Below are 21,798 nucleotides of genomic sequence, written 5' to 3'. Positions count from 1 at the left end.
AAAAAAGAAATTGCATCTGCTTTTGCGAGATGAGACGTTTTGCTTGCATCTAGAATTCTCAATTCACAGCCTTAGAAAAATACTATTTGTCGTGTCCGAAGTAATTCAAATTACTTAGCAGTTATGTAAAATAAACGTGATTATTTTCTCTTTGTTGTACCAGTCTGGTGAAAGGCAATTTTGTCAGAATATTCGCACGTATCATATTCACGTGACATCTCAACACATGCAAATAGTGTGGACATACTTGTAGTAGTAGTCGTATGCTGAATATGTGTTAGTGGTCATTTCATTTAAATATCACAAACGTCTTACATAACCCTCAGCTCTTTAAGGACTCCGTTTTGATCTCTCGGCCAAATATAGTTTCCGCTTCTATGCTTCTTCAACGCGTGCAGCAGTTTTCAAAGTTGTGAAACAAGCCTTGCAAATATTCCCCTGTCAATCAGGGGAACTCTCTGCAGTATTACGTAACGACAGATCGGCAGCAACTGTTGCTCACAACAGAGTGCATCCCTGAAATGTTCAACAGAGCATCCAGTCATCATTTTGTCAACAAAGGATTAATGTTACATATTATCGTGCTCCAGTTTAAAAAAAAAGAAAAGAAAAAGAAAAACACTGTAATCCATTTGCTGCATTACATTGTCATCTCAATTTGCAACAAAACCCTTTATGGTGTTTTGCGAGCGACAAGCGCTCAAAGCCAGAATCCAGCGGACCACAGAATTCAAGCTGTGAGAGACAGAGAATTTAGCAGCTCGTTTGTTTGCTTGGCGTTGTCCTTAAAGAGCTTTTTGAGGGTACTGTAGGAACAAGATATATATATAAAAACACAAGGTACAATTGCACTTCTTTTATAGAGTAAAAGAGAAGGAGTGTAAGAGAGGAATGCGAGCCCCCCCCTCTTTTGCTGGCCGGAACATGCCGGGGTAATACGTGTTGGAGGCATACTTTACTGCTATGTGCTACTCTATGCATCGTATTATGCTTCTAAAAGACAGTGGCACATCTAGCATGAGATGGTATGGCTTGTTTCGGATCAAAGCGGACTCCGCGGAGAGGACGGATGGGGCCAGCAGTGTCGGGCCGAGTTCAGGTTCAGGATTGTTTGAATCTGCACAGACGCTCACAAGTTGTCCGGGAGAGAAAGAACTTGCCTAACAATGTTATCACTCGGTCTTTTGCCTGCCAGATGAAAGACTAAATCATTGGTACTTCTTACTGGCTGTTGACAGTGCTGACAGGCAGACATGCAAAACACGACACAGCCAGCACTGTGAACGGCAACACTGAGGTCACCGCTGATCTAATAATAGCCGAGATAAGAACCGAAAAGCAAGCGTTTCCCTCCACTGCTGAGGAATTTGATTATGCTCTTAACAGAAACACCCTTCCTCTTATCTGACGTGGTGAGAATCTCAGAGTAATCGTTGAATACAGGCCACTTTCAAATATATCGTCCTGCTGTAGTAGCAGCAGCATGTGCACATATTCTATGTGCACTAAAATCAATTGGATCGACACAAAGTTAGCACCCAAAACTTGTTGATTAGGTTTCATGCTACACTGCTGACCCCATAAGGAATGAAAGCAGTCAAAGCTCCAGAGATTGGAACAGGGTTCCTACACGCCTCGGCTTCTAAACTCCACTTGTTTACCGCGCTTTTACTTTGAAACGCAGATATCACAAAGTGACGACGCAGGTTTTGCCGCGGAAATTACCCACGGAACCCTGATGTGTAGGAACCTTGATGAGAGGAAGACATGCATAGGACACACATAGACACGTGTGACACACGAACGCAGAGCGAACTGTCGCAGAACTACCAACTTAAAAAGGATATAAAGTCAGATTCTCTGCGACATCACAACATGGATACAAAGCCTTATAACCCGTCACTAAAGGCTCAACTCACCCAAACCTAACCAAACATGCCCCAGATTATCCCATTTCTCCCCTTGTCCTACCCAAAAGCAGTGACCCAAAAAGATACAAACTAAACACGGGAATGTTGAAACTTGAACACAAATGAACATTTGGACCAAAATGATGAATTGAGTGATCCACACCTGGCTGCAGTGAGGCTTCGCTTAACTTTCTCCCTGGCGTCTCACTGTTAACTAGCAGCATTATAAAAAAACAATAAACAGAATCGAGTACTTTAAGGTTGTGCTGGAAGTGTTGCCTCAGTGATTCAATGTGTACTTGACGGGCTCAGCTGTTTCGTAATGACGACGCTTTGCTGCATGGACGGAGGTCTGCTTTATTGCACTTTCATTAGATTCACTTTAGGAGTCTTAAAATAAAGCACTGGGATGGCGTTTAGCTATGTGATTAATGGCATCGTCCATCAGTTGTCTGCAGCCAGCAGGCTGTCCAATGTTTACAGCTCCATGGCCAAGCGCTCCCTCTGCTGCAGCGTGGCACGCAGACAAGATAACAGGTGGGCCGTGGATTGGGTGACAACAGAGGAGGAGCGATTCTTGAGAAACCCCACCGGGGAGCCCACCAGAATCACACGGCTATCCATGCCTATCCAGAAATAGAGGCATTAATTTGCCAACTGTGATAAACAGAAACGCGCGGGGCTGACGGGAGCATGCAGTCGGAAATTCCCTCCGATTGTGAAAGTCTCATCGCTTGCAGGCTTAGTGGCGTAATCGCACTGGTTTAAAGATGGAGTCTTGTGTTGCGTTATGTTTCAGATTTGTCCGCAGTTGTGATCAACTCTAAGCTCTTGGCAAGCGCGTCTTAATTTGGATCAACAGAGGTGACCACGTTGATTTGTCGCATTCACTTGATAAATATGATGCCTAACTGCTAACTGTACAGTTAGTGGTGTTTCCAAAGGAAATAAGGCAAACCGCCTTGCCACTTGTTTATTGTATTTATGGCTGATGTCATTGTTTAAAAGCTCATCTGCCCTCAACCTTTTTAATTCCACCAAATTAGGAAACAAAGTGACGCAGTACGTAGATAATGAATGGGCTTCTAGCAGCAGCTTCATGTGGTGCGACCACACCCTGACCATTCTGCCGGAGTGTTCAGTACATGAGCCCTATACCCTCCCTATCCCTCCCACAGTGGTTCCCTTAAGAGTTAAAATAAGACAGATGGAGGCAGTGGAGATACAGGAAGATTCTATCACGGATCGAACAGGTCAGGCTGTCCCTGCAACTCCAGCTGACGGTTGAATAGCTCGACCTCTTTGTTGGCCTCGGCGAGGTACTCCTTAATAAAGTCTTCCGTGTCTGGTAACGGCAATGTAAGGGAAACAGCAGCACAATCGCCACAGATAAAGAGGACATGTAGGTCGACAGACCTGCACTTGATTAAAGGTCACTGCTCTGTTTAGGTCGACATTAAATATAGATAGAAACTTAAAACACATTCCGACGACTGATCAAACACAGAGCTTGATTTGTATTACCTAATCTGACTCACATACACTTTATGCAGTACGGTTTAATTTCTAACGTTTGGAATATGAAAACATCTCAGTTATTTCAGGCCTGAGAGACAAATCGGATGTGGTTGAGGTTCCACAATAGACAGTGACCACCATGAAAAGGATACAGGGATGGAAGTTCAGTTTTTCTCCAAAGATGTCAACATATTGATGACCGTTGTAGAAGTAGCCTTGTGGTAGTGGGTCCAGGTGCCTGGTCATCTGGACAAAAACATAAAATATCAAGTAAAGTCAAAAAGCGTTTTTAGACTAAACAGCTGAGGGGACTCCCTAAAAAGAAACTGCCAACATTGGCTCAAGTGTTCGACCGCTCAACTTACTGTTAATAGAACTATATATATATATATATATATATATATATATATATATATATATATATATATATATATATATAGTTCTGTTAACATATAGTTCTATTAACAGTAAGTTGAGTAAGTTTAACTTACTGTTAATAGAACTATATATATATATATAGTTCTGTTAACATATAGTTCTATTAACAGTAAGTTGAGTAAGTTTAACTTACTGTTAACAGAACTATATATATATATATAGTTCTATTAACAGTAAGTTTAACTTACTGTTAATAAAACTATATATATATATATAGTTCTATTAACAGTAAGTTTAACTTACTGTTAATAAAACTATATATATATATATATATATATATATATATATAGTTCTATTAACAGTAAGTTTAACTTACTGTTAATAAAACTATATATATATATATATATATATATATATATATATGTATATGTATATATATATATATATATATATATATATATATATATATATATAAATATAAATATAGTTCTATTAACAGTAAGTTGAGCAGTACACATAGTATATATACAACATTTAAAAAAAGTTCCTCTGGTCTGAAAACGCCTGAAGTTTTTGTCTGAAACAAGCCCACATCAATAATAGTCCGAAGATAATGAAAATCTCCCAAAACACAAATCATCAAAGTGAGGCTTGTCCAGTATCAATGATTTCATAATCTTTTACTTTTACCTGCTGTTTCATTTATTGACAATAAACCTAAAGGTAGCCTGTGAAGTTTTATTATGAATAAACAGCTATGTTTACACTCATTGTTTGTCAGAAAGCACAGGTCCACTATTCCTGAGGCCTACCAAAATGTCTTGGATGCGTCTCATTCCACATATTTGCAAAAAGCAAACCTGCATCCAAAATTTACACGCTAAATTTCTTACAGCCACTGAGCATGAAACCAGCAGTGGGAAAGTGCATATGTGCATTGCGTGCATACTAGTAATTCAATATACTTACAAACAAAGCAGGCGTGAGCTCATAAAAACATTGCTCCGAGTGGACAAACTTACACAGAGTACCTTTAATGTCCACACAAAATTCTACCAGTGGTAATTATTAAATGGCAATATACTATAAATAATTATGAATATAAACCCGCTCACGTGTATGCTCTTGATTTCTTGCGGTGAAAGGCTGTTTTTAGTCTTCTTAGGTTTCTTGTTCTGCCTCTGTAAACACCAAAGAGAAATAACAGCATTGTGATTACACAATTTATTTTCTGATACAGTTCTCGACTTTATAAAGAAAGAAAAAATCCATACATGAGTTTCAGGGTGTTTAATGCCATTCCAAAAAGTTTAAATGCCTACCTCCTTGGCACACAGCCTGAGCCAGTCCTTTAGTGCATCCTCAGTGAGGCCGACACCATCAAAGATCAGGACGCAGGACGCGTTGGTCTCTTCGGGGCCCGGGGTCGGAGGGTGAGCGATGTGGTGTGGGATCATGCGGAGGCTCCCGCTCAATGTGTTGTAGCTCACCTCCATCAACTGGTTTGAGTCTGGAGGTTCCAGAGATGAAGAGGCACATACACTTAACACCTTGTGCAACACCTCCTACAGCAGCTTCATATGGTAACATCATGCTGCTGGTGTGGCGTTAATGTTTTAACATCTATCCAGCCACTCCGTTCCCAAAAATGACTCAGAATGCACGTGTGTGGCAAAAAAAAGAAAAGATCAAACAAACCAAATACGTTCTCGCTCAATGTAAAATATGTACTGATTGTGCAACAGCTACATACAAAAAGTGAAATAAAGTAAAACAACTAAATATAAAGTGATGTAAATGATATACTACCCTGAAGACAGGGACTGTAATACACACTTGACACCAAGGAAATGTGAGTATTAGGGTAAGTATGGTACAGCCTCCACATTCGTTCCGTACTACTATATCTTCCCAGCTCTCGACAAATATCTGCACATTCTCTGCACGTCTCCTCCTCACAGGCACCTGCACTCTCTCCTCATGCAACAACTCAACACAGGTCCTCAGATGAGAAAAAGAGTGGGAAAACTATACGGAACCAAACCAATGGACTATGAGCTTAATACTAAACACCAAACAACAACCGAGCAATATTCCTACCGTCAGGAGCTTCTTGTCTGCCTTGAGGGCAACCTTTTCTCTAATAATTCCCAAAACTGGGAAATGCAAATGCAGGTCAAATATTTACCAAGGAAAGAAGTCACATTTGTTTAGCAGTGCTTAACAAAAAGCAAGTTCTCTGGAATTCAAAATATTATCTGAAAATGTCAAAAGTCAGCAAAAGTGGCAATGTATTTTTGAAGGCAAAATGAAAATGAAAATAAGTAATTCCTACCAGAAAATCTGACTTTTCCCCAGACATTGTACACATTTCCTCGGAAGGGGCTTGGCCTTAGTGATGACTTGAGTGCTACAGAAAAGTGACGAGATTTTCAGCAGTTAGAACCGTGTTGTTAAATATTAATTTAAACGATCAGTTCCCTTCCAAAGCAACATTGGCAGCAAGCGCATCCTTTGGGAATACAGATTGTTTTGCAGCAACAGCGGACAATTACTTTGAGACCTCAGTTGTCTCCATATTTGGAGAGAAAGGCGGCTTATGTAATCATCAAACCCTGCCAGCTCGTATCTGGAACTTCTGTCACATGTAAGAGTAAAAAAAAACAGGGGATGGAGGGTAGAACTCTTTTCCGTCTCACCTTTACAGCGGGTGACAAATTGAGGCCTCTCTAGGGGGCGGTTGAAAGCCACACGATGCTGGGTGAGGACCAAAGACCCACAACCAGAGATGAAGCGCCCTTTGCACCTGAAACACGTTGCACATTACACAAATGGTGAGAAAGTTAAGTGGAGAGCAAGCCAAATGTTTGTGCTACATTTTGTCTTTGGCTGGAAAGTTGTTTACTCTACCAGCTGCCCACATGAAAGAGGCCAGTGTTTGGAATTCGCTAGTAAAACTTTGGAAGAGGACAAGGAATCTGTAAATGTAGATACCCTCACAGGCAGGTGACAAATATTCTCTTCTTGGTCAGGAAGGGTTAGGACGTGTAGGAAGAACACACTCAATAAATAAAGCTCAAAGACGAGTGACTCCAAAGTGCCAGACTCTGGCCAGTTGTATCCAGTGTATGATCTGAGGGGAGGATTTAGCAGAAGTTCATATTAGGCTGACAACTGGGGCATGAGAGCTGAATGGACCTGACCCAAAGGGAAGGAGGCCCCCGTCTGTGTACATGGCAACTGCATGGCCAACAGCTTGTTACTGTGCTGCCACGAGGCAGCCTAGGATAGAACACAAGATGCCCCGAGGGGCTTTACAGCAATCAGAGGCCGATACCCCACAACTGCAGCCGAGTGGCAATTAACCTGCAGGGAGGGAGACGAGGTCGGGCCGAGGAACACCGAGGCGGGAATCAACGGCAATCTGTTGCTCAGTGTGTGGACACGGGAGGACACGCGGGGGTCACAACCAGTTAAGTGGCACATAGGGTGAGGGTCTTACCATCCAGGGTAGAGGACATAACGGGCTCTCAGCATCTGTGGCTCACTGAAGCTGCTATCAGAAAATATCAGATTCACATCTTCATTCCTAATTGATACAAAAAAACACACATGACAAAATTACTTAACTTTGCAAATATATGCAAATAATTACAAAACTTCTGAAATACATAACAGGCTTTTAATTACAAAATGAATTACTCAAAGTACAGAAAGCATTATGAACTGTCCGTGACACATTACTGCTCTCACTGTGCAGTGATCTGACCCAACCGATTCAAATATAGACTTAGAATGTCTTAAGCAAAGATAAAAGCAGTTAAATGACTGTTTGCGGTATTGATCATGATTCTGCGGGCGCCTACCTGGTGACAGCTCCTCTCTCTGCCAGTATGAAGGCAGCGGTGGGGTTGGCAGAGCGTACCAACTGCTGAACATGCTGCATGAGAGGGTGCTTCTGCTCTGCTGTCAGCCCGGTGAACACCACTGTACTCACAATACCTGACATACAACGAGGCGCAAAAAAGGGAAAATGAATTGCAGGAGAAACTGGAAATAGTAGGCACTGCAGAAATACCATATTTTACACTAGGTTTTTTTGTGCATTACTGCTGCCATGTTGTAACTGCAAGCCACATTTTTGGGGAAATTGGCTTTTGGATTCCTTCAAAATAAAAAGTACGGTATAATAAATAATGATGTGACAGCCAGACTCCTCTTCAATATGTCACGTCAGAATACAAGATGAAGTGTAAACTGTGGGCTCTCAAACATTAAGTGATGTTTGCGGCAACTGGGGCCGAACATATTATTGGTTGACCCTTTTGGTTTTCATATTACAAGATTTGTAAAACTATATAGTAAACCTTTGTGGCAGAGAACGTCATGGTGGGTAATATTATGACCACTATCACTGTGAGTTCAGTTTGGCGAACTCAATCTCCAAATGTTAGCATACTTAGAACTTCTCAGTATTTAGATCATATTTGAAGGTACTGATGGTCAATACTCCATAGATCTACATATTTGTGTAATATGTTGACAATAAGTTACATTTTTGCATTTTGAATCAGTCAAAGACAGAGGTCCTGCTAAAAAGCTAACGACAAAAGCATTGTTTCACATATATAATATATTTCTTCTTCACTTGATGTTAGTGTTGGATTTGTTACTTTACTGTGATGTGAGAGTATTATTTTTGTCATAAATGGACAACTTGTCCTCTGACTTAGTTTGAAAATGGCCGAGAACATTTCTTGATTCTTATATCGCACAACCTGGCAGTATACATAATGAACATGAAAATGATGTTTCCTGAGTATTCCAAGTTCTTCCTCAATGTATTTTGTTGTTGGGAAACTTTGCAACAGATAGGATTTACCTTGGCTGCACTGCTCCAACAGTTTAGGAAATGCAAACCTGCAGAGAGAGACAAGAGACAGAAGGACTTAAGTTAAATACACAGTATACTTGAGTACAGCGTGAAAACTGACCGGCAGCCATCCTTCAAATGCAAATTTAGTTTGACTGAGAAGGTCACTGTGGATAGATTATGTTGGAAATAGTTTTATTTTCCCCGGAGAATAGAGACTTGGATTATACTGCATGAGTCATGTGAGAGTTTGTGTGAAAGTTTGTAAACAGATGTTTTGATAAAAAAAGGAAAAAAAGGTTTCTCCAAGAGGCATCACAGTGGGAGTAATTTATATACAAATGGCAATTAATGAATATAATTACTAATCATATGTATTTGAACCCTTGTTTTGTTCCAAACTATCATTGCTAACAATAACACTATTTATGACGAATGTTTTTTTGCCAAAGTTGTGCAGCAATAAACAGGCCAATTCATTGTTATGACTGTTGGCTAACAGTCCGGTTATCAATCATGGGGCATTTATTATAGGACGACATCACAACTGTGACTGGCAATTGACCAATCTAAAAGCTTTCTGTAATCTCATTTCATTTTAACATAATTTATCCTGAGTTTTCAGATCAATCAGTGTTATACACCACTTTCTGAATAACCGTGACTCTGAGCCAAGTCCCCCTCCGGCCACCACAGACCCTCCCCTGCAGGCTGGGGGATCAGCAATTCATCTTTCCTGTCCTGATGTAATGAACTGTCTACATTCATCACAAAGATTGGATCATGACAGACTGATGAGCTTCACTGAGGAGGGGGTGTTGGTCACACATGTGGACCTGAGGGATTAGAGGGGCTATGCTGCAGGGGGTTGACAGGCAGGTCAGGCCTAAACTGGGCTAACCACTCCCAATTAGCACCATAGTGGGTCCAGAGATCTCCACACAATCTATGGCAATGGGCAGTGGCGGGAGGGGGTTGTTGAAGATGCCTCTCATGGAAAAGTCAATGCTAATCACATTGCTAACTAAACCTTTTATAACACATTTTTCCACTGCAGAGCCAAGTGGGGCTTTTTCTCAGAGTTTGATATATTTACGGCACAGGATACAAAACATGCTTGAGATGTATTATTAAAGCTCAGCTACCTAAACATCTACAATAACTGTGGGAGTTCTCCAGGTGGATTGTTTGAGTTAAGTTGCAGAATCTAATTATTATATTTGTTATAACACCCACTAGCTTTTAAAAAAAATGTCTGGTGAAGAAGACGGTCAAAGTAGTTTTCCGAGCGTGTTGGAAAAAGTAGACCCTCTAGACTGACTTCATCTGTATGTACTGGCCAATGCAGCTCGGCTGTGCAGTGGAAAACAGCCTATTACCCGGAGTGGTATGTCATATTGTGTGGAGCAGCTCAGTCAATCTTCGACAGTGAGAAGCTCTGTAAGCTACATCTAAAGCCTGTAACAAAAGGAGAGTGAGATTAAATGTAGGCCTGATCCTCTCTGTAAAAGGGACCCAGCCTTGAGTTTTAATAGCTAAAAGGGTCATGTAACCTCGTCCTGGAAACCTCCAACATCCGGCCCTGTCTGTCATCATCTGGGTCCATCTGTCCATACGTTACTCAGAAACGGGTGTGTTTTAGCATATTTAGCTTCTTTAACTTTGCTAAATAAGCACAAAAAGAGACCAAATACACATGTCTTGCTAGCTGCATGCAAAACAAAAAATAGAGACCGGTAACTATGCAAGGAACAAATGGAAGCTTTTCTTGGTGGAAAATGTATGTTTTTTGGAAAATGCTAAGCATGCGGAGAGATAGCAGAGTAGCGGACTATGCTGCAGGAGTTATTTGCGGAGTTATTTTTTGTGAAACTGGGTCACCAAATCAATTGCTGTGAATTCTGTTTGGCTGCAACTGCCATCCTCACCGAAGGAGCAAGTCTCAAGCTTTTGAGAGCAACGTTCCAAGTCTACAGTTGGTGAGTGTTCACTAATGATTGTATGGATTCATGGTGAGGTTTTCATAAGGAAGCTGCTTATACAAATGTGCTGTAATACATACAGCTGCATCATTGATGCTGTTTACTGTGAAGCCGCTGCAGGACTGTATCATGTACTAAAGTTCTGGGTTTGAGTCGAGTGCAACCGAGTCACTAACTTGATTGTGGAACATAACAGAATATAATTAAATTACTCATCCTTCATTAATTAGGTCATACTGACGTTCAAAATATTGAAGTTGAAAGCGACATGATTTTAAACACACACAGCAAACCAAACAATTTCAGAACCTTTTTCTTCTACATGTTTGGTCTTATTGTAATCCAGCACATTTCACGTAGTTTCTGGTTCCAGTCTGTTTGGAAATTCAATCATTCAGGAATTTTGTTTACTTCAGTTAGAAATTATGCAATTTTGTCAAAGGACAACCAGCTTGATGTCAGTGGACATGAATTCATCTGATATACATTTCTTTATGGCAATCAAAGCTCGTTTTGTTTTCCTCCCCTTTAGATAGCCGCCGTGTTGAGACCTAATCTGCTGGGAAAAGAAATGTCACCTGTGCTCCACACAGGAGGCCAGGGGGTCCACACAAGCAGTGACAGCCCCGATGGTGAAACACGCTTGGACAACTGGGTCAGGGTGGGAAAGCACAGCCTGGACCACATCCAGAACATCTGTGTATCTGTCCGAGTAGAAATATTTACAATTGAATGAATCATCACACACTGACAATGAACAGTAAATCAATTCAGTTACTTTTCTTTTACAACTCAGTTTCAATACTTTTCTTTTTGCTATTTCTTCAAGTGCCGTCTGATATTGTTAAGTTTGAATACCCCAAAATACTCTCAGCACTAACAGGGGTCGCAGCTTTTCCTGCCAAGATGTGGGAGAAGGTAAAGCTCAGTAAGAACTACGAGAAAGCTCAGAAGACTGATGAGATCTAAGATCTGTTTTCATGTTATCTGTGTTAGTAATCGTCAGATAACATTATTTTCAAATTGTAGTATTTTTGGAATATGAATGATTCCCTTTAGCTCAGCTCAGCTCTACTGGAGTCTTGTATTCTCAGCTTTCTTACCCAGGTGAGAGCACCAACAGACGGGGTTTGCCTCCAGGGCCTCTCTGGCTTTCCAGGAAGCCGGACAAATACTGCTGCAGGTGAGAGGCTGAGAAGCCCTCACAGCTGTCAGGACCAGGCTCGTACACCACCCACCTGCAGTACGGATGAAAGGAAAATGTTTGTGTTGCTACAACATATATAAGAGTAAAAAAAGAACACTGTCACAAAAACAAAATGCAAACCGAAGGAACCTCCTTGGATGGAATCGCTCTCACCTTCCATGTTCCTTGTTTAACTGGACCAGGAAATTGCAGAGTCTTTTCTTATGGCTTCCCGGTAATCCAGTGATGATGGTTATGACAACCTTTGCACACATAAAAAAGACCATATGAGATTAGAAGTGGCTCAGCCAAATAAAGGCTGACAGGACAAAGCATTCTTTGAAGGAACCACGGATGTTTTTTCTTGTCTACATTTTTCAAATGAGGAAGATCCGCTGCACCTCAGTCAATATGCTCACCTTGTCTCCCTGACTGTTAACTGGATTCCTCAGCTCAGCAGAGGGGAAGAGCACCCCCAGGTGGTCATACAGAATGGGCTCCTGACCGATACTACTCAAGGCAAAGTGCTGAAGAAACCTGACATGGACCAGAATACAAGGATCAGTAAACAGACATAGGGTCAGAACTGACTGTCATGACTAGATGCAACAAGTACTTTGGGAACTGAACATGGAAGAAAAAGGACAAAAGGGCGTAGTACAGTTTCACAGCTAAGACTTTCCTTCCTATTTGTTACAGTTACAGTTTCTGCAGTAACATTTACATAAAAGCACAAAATATTTTTTCGTTAATTATCTCTGCTGAAACAGAGTGCTTAGAAATGAGACCTAGAATTAAACATTTCGCAAGAGAGCAACACATTTTTAGAAGCGCCGTGCGGCATGTTCATTTTGGATGCAAATGCTTAAAACAATTGGATGTCCAATTATACGAGGGGACAGATTTGGGAAGACCGAGAAGAAGATCATTGCATGTGTCTTTGTTGCAGCTACGATGGCAAGAAAGAAAATGCGTGCGCACTGTTTATTCTCGCCCAGAAAAGGAAGAGTCATTATCTTATATACTTTCGTTCAGCAGAAAGGACCTTTCGAGTGTGGATGATCTCCAAAGATGAAAACACTGTATCCAGAAACACAGGCTTAACATGCTATTTTGGGAATACATACCCGTGATTGAGCAATACCTAGCATCAGGTTTCATTACTTGTTTGGTACAACTGTGAAGCACTCTACTGAGTGAGTCGAGTGTGTACTAACATTTCCTGCTCTGGCAGCTGGGAGTATGAAGTCTTCAGGCTGCCCCTGCGTTTGGCCACTGGTGGCTCCTGACTGTCATGCAGCTTCTGCAGTCTGATGTGCCTGAGAGAAAATAAAAAGTAATTACAATTACTCTGTCGTGTTATCATGGACAGAGTTAACCTTAAATACTGACCTTATATAGCATCAAAAGACGGATTCGCCATTTTACAGAATCACAAAGTTTCACAATGGAACTATCAAAATCTTGTGACATGAAGAGAAAGGGCCTCAGTGAAACATACTCAAATATGTTGGTGTCTGGATTTAAAAAAAGATTCTGCATATTTGGTTTGAATTGTTTTTAACTGACCTTATTGGATAAGATCAAAAACTAAAACAAAAAGTGTGATATTACAAGGACAAACAAAGGAATGTGCAATGGAATCTAGCATACAGACAACTAATCTTAAATTGAAAAGGGGATAAAGTTATCTTACATGTTTTTCTGCTTCCAGGTCAGGTGCTTTTGGTCCACCATTTGCAGATTAAGTCCAGATTCTGATTTTTGCCACACTGACAAAACCTGAAAGCAAGAGATTAAGGTTCAGACAACTGCAGCTCTATCTTTAATGAGCATAACATGATGAAGAAGATGGCTTGTTTCCCAGTAATAGATCATCGTTCAACCAACATATATATGATAGACCATTTGATAAAATGGGATAACACAAGTTTCTGTTTTTACCATGTTATTTTGAACGTATGATTTGGTGGCATCTAGGGGTGAGGCTGCATATTGCAACCAATTGAAAATTCTCCTGTGGGTCAAGTGTGTCGGAGAAAACGCAAAAGGCCCTATATAGAGCCAGTGTTTGGTTTGTCTGTTCTAGGCTACTCTAGACGCATGGCAGCCGGCTCCTTTCGAAAAAATATTACACAGGCATGATGGGAGACTGAATTATGTGTATGTTGAATCTCAAACCCTGTCAGAGGTCACTGGCTAGGTTTTACCTTGGAATAGAAGGCCCTGTGGCTCTTCGACCTGGGCTGAAGAGCAAACACCAGACAATAGTCGGCGCTGTGGAGAGGGAACGGAAGGTGGGGGAGCAGGCTGCTGTCATACTCCACGAGGAGAGATGCCACAGCGGTGGAGTCCTGGTATTAAGACAACACATAAATCATACACAGGTTGGAACCAGAAATTCAACTGCATATGGATTCATGTTATTGTGTTTTACCCCAGTAGAAGTCTTTTAAATCATTACAGAACAGAACTTATATATGTGATCATACATGTGTCATAACATGTGAATATTACCGGATCATAGAACTTGATGGTGTTGATGTGATCCTTGGACAGTGCAATGCTCCCATATTGAGAATGGATAAACAGGAGTCCCTCAGAGAGGAACATTATTTTTCCTATGAATAATATTTGAAGAAATTAAAAGAATTAGGCAGGATCAAGACTCTTTGTAACATAATGAGGTAAGAATAAATAAAAACAATACAATTTGTACATGTATTGTCAGATTTAAACTGAAATTAAAACCTGTGAATAAAGCTATGATAAAAAGTCTATTTTGTTGATTCACAGAATTTCATTTTTGTTTGAAATGCGACTGTAGGGTTGACTTTTTTTTTTTTGACAATTGATTCCAGGCTAAGCAATCTATGAATCAAAGGTTATACAGCAGCATTGTTATCATATATAAATAGATGTCAGAAATGTCAATAATACTGGAGAGTGTCACCTTCTTCAGGTGTGGAGAGCTGGCTGCTAGAGAACACATATGCAGCATCTGCTACAGTCAGAGCAGTTCCCAGAAAAGTGCCTTCCTCTATCTGTTGGAGACACACATTGTCAGTGATGAGGTCACATGTCCACATATACATTAACTCGTATTTATACACTGCAGTGGACACATGACGCTTCTGAACTTACCTTAGCAAGATGTTGGGCTTCCTCAGATTGCTTGACATCAGATTCCATCTGAAAACAATATGACCATAAGACTTCTGACAAACAATGATGTGAAAAATAAAATGGTGTATTCCTTAAACTAAGGATGAGACAACATGTTTTCTGAAGAGGAAACTGAGACGTGTCATTTTGTAAAATTTGAACTGGAAAAATAAAAACCTAGACTTAGTAACTCAGTCTGTATCCGAACATTAATCAGAATTTTTCAAATTTTCAGCCCCACACATACCAGCCAGCAGGCGTATCGAGGCACAGTTGTAGTCAGGATGGTGTAGCAGCTGTCTGAGGACACAGTGCCATCTGCAGGAGAAGAAACAGACTTGTTTAAAATGAAGCACACACAACAAACAAGGAGGATGAATCACAAATATGAATCTCAGAGCAAAAAAGAAAAAGATAGCTTTTTTTATTCTCGTGCTCTGTTGTTCAAAATTACTTTTGCCTTTTTCTTTTTACAGTGACGTAATTTGTCACTGTATTTATTACAGTGTGTAACTCAAATGTCCTTTGTGGAATCACTCAGCAATCCATTCTAATTAGACTTAATCTAATCAGTGTTGTACCTTTCTGTTGAATGTTGATGCTGGACTCCAAGAAGGATTCAGAGAAGACCACAGAGCCCAGGTCGCCCCCATCCCACTGCAGATCTGGAATGTCATGGACAGTCATGGAGGCCTTAAAACAAAAGTAAAATGTGTTAAATGAAGAAAAGAAAAAGCTTTTAAAAGGGAAATTGTACACTAAAGTATTTTTTTCAAGCAACAAATGTATTTGCCTCTCTAACTTACTGTTTTTACTACGTAACGGCTCTCTTTATCAGTCAGAGGAATGATCCTGAAAACAAAAATAAAACAGATTCTGAAATTCTGAATTTAAACATTTACAAAAAGGTTTTCAAGAAGGAATCAATGTTTTTTCTGAAGACTAATAAATGTTTCCAGGAGTTAACACCCACCTTCCTTGCATATTCACTGCCTGTATGCTGAATTCACATTTGGACCTGAACAAAGAAAAGACAGAGTCAAACCAATTAAAACAAATAATTACATTTCCGCTTGGCTAAAAGTCTCACAGAAAGGGTGACAGTGAAAAAATGGAAATCAATCTGTACCTGAGAGGACTCCGGTAGTGACTTAAATTCATTGAGTCCAAAGCCACTAGAAATGTTTTCTCTGCTACATCCTTGGCCTGGGATAATAAACATGCCTTCATGAGAAACTGTACATGTTACACTACATTCTGGAGGACACATGTTAAAATAGGTGGTCTTGGTTTTCTTACCTTGGTAGTGCTGGAGGTAAAGGAGTAGCATTTGATTCCTGACAGAACTGCTTGAACAGCCGCTGAATAGATCTGTGACAAAAGTCTGAAAAAAAAAAACTCTTTCAATGTGACGTTCTGTAACATTGGACAATAGCCAACTAATAGCTTACAGGGAAAAGAATATTGATCATGAGATCCAAAACTAAATCACTTACAAGACTTCTGTTTTCTTTTGCTCTGTCTTTTGATTTCCTGTGGATGAAACAAACAAATGATATACTAACTGATACAAATAAGGGCTTCTCATATTGCAGTTAATCCCAGGCAACCTCTGAAATGTGATGCAAAGGACAATAATCTAAAGAAACTAAAACAAATGTTGCTAATTATTTTTTACAAATGTGCATTTAATCAATATGAAATAGGCAAAGTCACACAGTAAAATCTCACCAAGGTATGGAGAGTGGGTGGTCCCAAAGAAATAGGTTCGAGAGCAGGCTAGGGGTCCTTTGGGAGCCACACACTGCAGAATCTAAATGAACAAAAAAGATACAATGTCAAGATACAATCATGACATGTTCCCACACAAATGACAGAGACAAAAGAGCTGCACATATACCTAAATATCATATTTACAGGAGACATGAGGTCAGTAAACACATGTTTCCTGAAAAGAGATGTTCAAGATAATTTGTCAACGCTGGTTGTACCAAAATCCCTTCACCAGCAGGTGGTGCTGCAGGCCACTTATCCTCTTTTGACTTGAGCAACGTGATTTAGAAAACTCTGAAGGTTCAACATACAATATTCAGAGCATGTAGCAGCAAACAACTATTTCCTATGTAAAACGTTTAGTGGAGTAATGAATGAGTTTCCACAGTTACTCGACTAACCACTTTGGCAGATGCCAAGCAAAATGTAATGTAAAAGCCAATAATAGATATCCTGGCATAATGCAGGTGGTTTACAGAGTTAGCTGGTTCACATCATACTGTTTCCCATTTCAGGCTTCTCACCATTTGTCTGGCTGCAGACCCCTCAGCTCCTGTGTTGCGGACCTGATGACTCTCTGAGGCAAAGTTGAACGAATAACCTTCCAAATCCTCCGAGGAGGAATGCTTTCCAAACAACACGAAGGGCTGCTGACTTTTACTGAAATAAGAAACATTTGATGAAGCGATTGTATTTTATTTTTTCTAGAAATCACAAGACTAATTAACTAATGTCAGAGCATGCCATTGTTGAATAAAAAGCTTACCTTTTATCTGTGATGTTGCTTGAGATCAGTCCATGAGAGTAATACGTACGGAATGCCTGTGGATTGAATAGAATACACTTTATGCAGACACAAGTACACTTAGCTGACTACTACACAGACATTGCAAAAAAAAAAAATGCAAAGTGCATTTCCAAACGGCATTACTCAGACATTGACTTGATCTCCAGTCCCATAAATGGTAATAAACGTACCTCTCCTGCGTGAGCTTCAGATAGCTCCAAGATGGACAGATGGTTCTCCAGGTCCATGCTGGAGAAAAAGCCACTCCACTGTTTCTCAAAGTTCACCAAGTCCTAAGATTACAGTAAACAACACCAGTTCATCAGTACCGTACTGAATGGTCATGTTCACAACTTCACATACTAAATATGACTATAAAGAAAATATGAATGTCACTTATGATTGTTATGATTGATCAAAATCAATTAATAATACTTCAACTGACGGACTGATTCATTAGCTATAAAAACTCTCTCTTTTTTTTTAATAACTGCTGGTTAAAAACAAATTACTGATCATTCCAAATAGATTTTTGGACATCCAACAAAACGTTACGGCAAATGGAAAAAGAAGCTTGGTATTACCTCTGTGAGGAGATTATCCAGGGACACTGGGTCGAGTCTGTTGTAAACCTGCCACAGATTCTCACTCATGTCCATTAGCTGGAAAAGCAGGAATATATTAAACAAGTTTAAACAAGAAGTGTAGGAACACAAGTACAATGTTGTGCTACAATTTTTTTTAACATGAAATATCTTTCAATTTTGCAACACTGTTTGAAGGTACCTTGTATTTCATGGTAAAAAAACTCCCTCTACCAATGCCTTCCAGGGCAAATGCTTGAATCAGGGGCCACTTTTCCACCATAAACATGTCAAACCTCTGGATGTGTCCTAAATGGAAAAGAAGAGCAAACATTTACCTGTGTTGTTGGTGCAATGAGATTTGAAAAATTAATACATTTCACTATCTCTGTCACACGTGTAGTGAATGAATGTGGAGATTTAAACGTGATGATATGTACCCTGGGAGCTGTGAGGTACTCCAATACGATAGCAGTCCTGAACCATTGTGACAAAACTGGAGATTTTGAATTCTTCTGCTGCTTCTTCATCTTCATACTGTGTGTGGAGGTAGGACAATTACAAAAAGGACTCAACCTCAGGATTAACAATCACAAACACTGCTACAGAGGGTCATATTTACAATTTTCAGCAATGGCAATTATTACCTGAAGGTACTGAGACACCTGCGCACAAATTACAGGTACATTGGTAAAAACTAGAACACACCATGTCATTAATGAAAGTGAATATGCTGCTTTAACTGTGCAGCCAGTGTAGACAAGGTGGCACATTTAAGCTGACAGCAAAGATGAATAGTAACCTGCAAGGGTTACAATTTTAGCCAGATGAATACATCCACATGCCAAAATATTCTTGATAAAGTTCCTGCTCCTAACTGAGGCATACAGGAAGTGTAATCAACAAGGCAGATAAGACTGAAGCATAACCTCCGCCTCTGTCATGCAGTAGAGATGCAGGTTCCTCCAGTGGGACACGTAGGGCAACAGGTAACTGTAGTTCATTGGGTTGCAGTACAGATGGACACAGTCTGCCTTAATCAACAGGATTACATCTGGAAGGCAGACAAGCAATGTGTCAGAAAGGATACGAACTAAAGTGAGCTCAGAAATAAGATTACAAATGTAGTGAGCAACAACTCACCATCCAGCATTTCATCAGGAAACTCGTCAAGGTCAGGGTTAAGATTCAGCGCATTTCTTCCATATAGTCCATAGAACAGGTATTTCGCCAGCTCAGTGCACCCCTCATTATATCTGCTGTCAATTCCTGAAATAGACACACACACCAAAAAAAAAAAATCACATTTGTATTGTTTCATTGGCTGTTTATGGAATGACCATATGAATTGTTTTATTCACCATCTGTTCAGAAAAACGTTTTCCCTTTAGCCTTAGCAATTGGAAGTGCAGTGAACCAGTCCAGATACAAAATAAATAAAAGTTAAAGATAAAAAGTTTGCAACTTAACATACCAAGAGAGCACAGGATGCCATCAGGAGTGGAAATGCCTCCCTCACAGAGCAGGGACTGAACCTGACGTAGACGACAGCAACTGGAAAATGTCACAAAAAAATTAACAATTAATTTAATTTGAATCTTGGAAACAGCAGTTTGACAGAAATCTCGACACACTGTCCAACTTACTTGCTGTGTTCAGAGTGTTCAATATATATTTATATGTTTGATAACAACAAACCACCTCAGAAATAGCAAGACGTTGGACCTTGTTTTTGTATTATAAAAATGTATTTATAAAAATGCATTTATGATAAATGCATGATAGCTAAGATCATTATCTCAATGGTCATTCACAATTCTAAGATAACTTTAAATATCCCATGATTGCCACAGGTTTCTAAAACTGATAAAAAAAAAAACAGGATCAATAAGAAATGCTGGCTCAGTGATTGGCCTCACTAGAGGTCACTTTAGAAAAGACACAAGGGCCAAGTTAAAAACCATTGTGATTGTAATGGACTCAGTGAGCGACTCAGGGTGCCTCAGGGCTCTACTGAACGACTCAGAAGGCCTTTTTAATGAATACCTTTCGATGGGGAGCATCTTTCTGATGTCAATCATGTTTCATATGGCATTTTCTGTTATTATTTATTCGTGTTTGTGTCAAACTGTGTCTGTTGTGGCCTGTATGAGTTTTTGGTGGCACATGAGTTTCCCCACACGGTTAACATTAACATTTTCTAATTTAATATCGCTAATCTAATCTAAAACATTGTTCTTTTCATAAAATGTAATGACGTATACAATATTGCAATTAAGACATTGTTTCAGCAGAGTTAGGGAAATTGTAAATGAGTTAGGTTAGTCAAAATTGGCGTTTCTTCCCACAGATTCATTAAGTTAGCTTTAGGTTTTGGGAATATAAATACTTGACTGACGTGCGGGGAATTTCTAGGAACGGGTGTTATGGCCCGGCTAGCTAAATTAATATATGTAGCGTTAGCATTGTTAACCAGCCAATGAGCAATTACTCACAGCGTAACCTCCATGACTAACGTTAGCCGTTATTCTTAACTGGTAACGTTACCTGTGATGGTAAAACGACGACGAATAAAGGACATCGTCTCGCGCTAACGTTAGCCAGGTTAGCTTGACAGCTTCACCGAGGCGTTTTCTAACAGCACAACTAGATAGTAATGTTACCTGACAGCTGGGCTAATTCCCGATAGTTTCCCGTTAACTCTCCTTATACCGGCCATGGTGAGTTCCGTCCCCGGTTCACACAATTTATGTTTTATGTCGAACAACGTTATGTATTTTCAGGTCGACTAACTACATCTTCTTCATCACCCTGGAGAATGTCTACACAAGATAGCATAGCAACGGGGCAAACCACTTGATGTTTAGGGGCGTCCAGAATATTATTACAACAGTTGGGGTGAGGAAGTGACAAAATATAGCACAGATTATTATAATTTCCCAATTATGTATTTAGGAAAGCACCATATATTTGTTTTGCCGAATTAAGCGGTTAAAAGAGAGTAATGTATCCGAATTAACCAGACGGTCTCCCCCGCATTTTACGGTATAGTACTGCCTTGTTTTTGACCGTTTTGACAGCGGCAGGCACCAGCGCTCAGCAGTACGGGGAGGTGGTGCAATCCCTCAGTAATCTCAGTTGTTGTGTATGGAGGGGAACCCCTTCTTATACTGCAGCTACATCCATGCTGGTCTGTATGTGCTCTAGTCTAAGTGATCATTTCATGATGTTGTTGTTGTTTTGTCATCACAAGTGATGCATTGTGTTGTTGTTTTGTCCTCACAAGCGATACGATGGTTAAGAAATAACTTTAGGAGCTAATTCAACCAGAAGAAAATATGATTTTGTATTTTCTTGAAAAGATTATTTCCAGTTTTAAACAGGTTCCCTCTATGGTGTTAATCAGCATGTGCACAATGATGTTTTCTCTCATTTTTATCTTGCATGTCATAGCACTATACTACTTCTGTTTTATCTGCAGTGAGGCTGGTTCAGCAATAATGAAGACAAGAAACAATCACAGGATGCCTGTCAGACTGGCTTTATTGTGCAGGACAGCACATGTAGGAAAAGGAAACTGAACCAGGCCAACTGATAAGGAGTTTTCAGATCATGTTCAATTTCAAGTTTAGATTTCAATTC

The 21,798-nt window shown here is 40.0% G+C and overlaps 1 protein-coding gene across 1 annotated transcript; it reads right to left on the bottom strand.

Moving 5' to 3' along the window:
- Positions 1-3,148: 3,148 nt before the first annotated feature.
- Positions 3,149-20,875, bottom strand: dnaaf9 (dynein axonemal assembly factor 9; the record flags this gene model as incomplete). Its single annotated transcript, XM_079222991.1, has 37 exons — positions 3,149-3,255; positions 3,581-3,674; positions 4,922-4,987; positions 5,129-5,316; positions 6,142-6,216; positions 6,506-6,612; positions 7,309-7,395; positions 7,673-7,808; positions 8,689-8,726; positions 11,240-11,365; positions 11,765-11,899; positions 12,022-12,110; positions 12,267-12,384; positions 13,065-13,166; positions 13,544-13,629; positions 14,058-14,201; positions 14,365-14,468; positions 14,801-14,891; positions 14,992-15,039; positions 15,260-15,330; positions 15,594-15,705; positions 15,819-15,864; positions 15,986-16,030; positions 16,142-16,218; positions 16,312-16,396; positions 16,509-16,545; positions 16,744-16,825; positions 17,310-17,445; positions 17,552-17,607; positions 17,764-17,865; positions 18,157-18,234; positions 18,359-18,465; positions 18,597-18,693; positions 19,086-19,210; positions 19,300-19,425; positions 19,631-19,710; positions 20,820-20,875. The coding sequence occupies 37 exons, from the start codon at positions 20,873-20,875 to the stop codon at positions 3,149-3,151; spliced, it is 3,459 nt and encodes a 1,152-aa protein (XP_079079117.1).
- Between the last annotated feature and the right edge of the window lie 923 nt (positions 20,876-21,798).

Source organism: Taurulus bubalis, assembly GCF_910589615.1.
Source record: "Taurulus bubalis genome assembly, chromosome: 1".
NCBI lineage: Eukaryota > Metazoa > Chordata > Actinopteri > Perciformes > Cottidae > Taurulus > Taurulus bubalis.
This window is presented reverse-complemented; position numbering and strand designations above follow the sequence as displayed.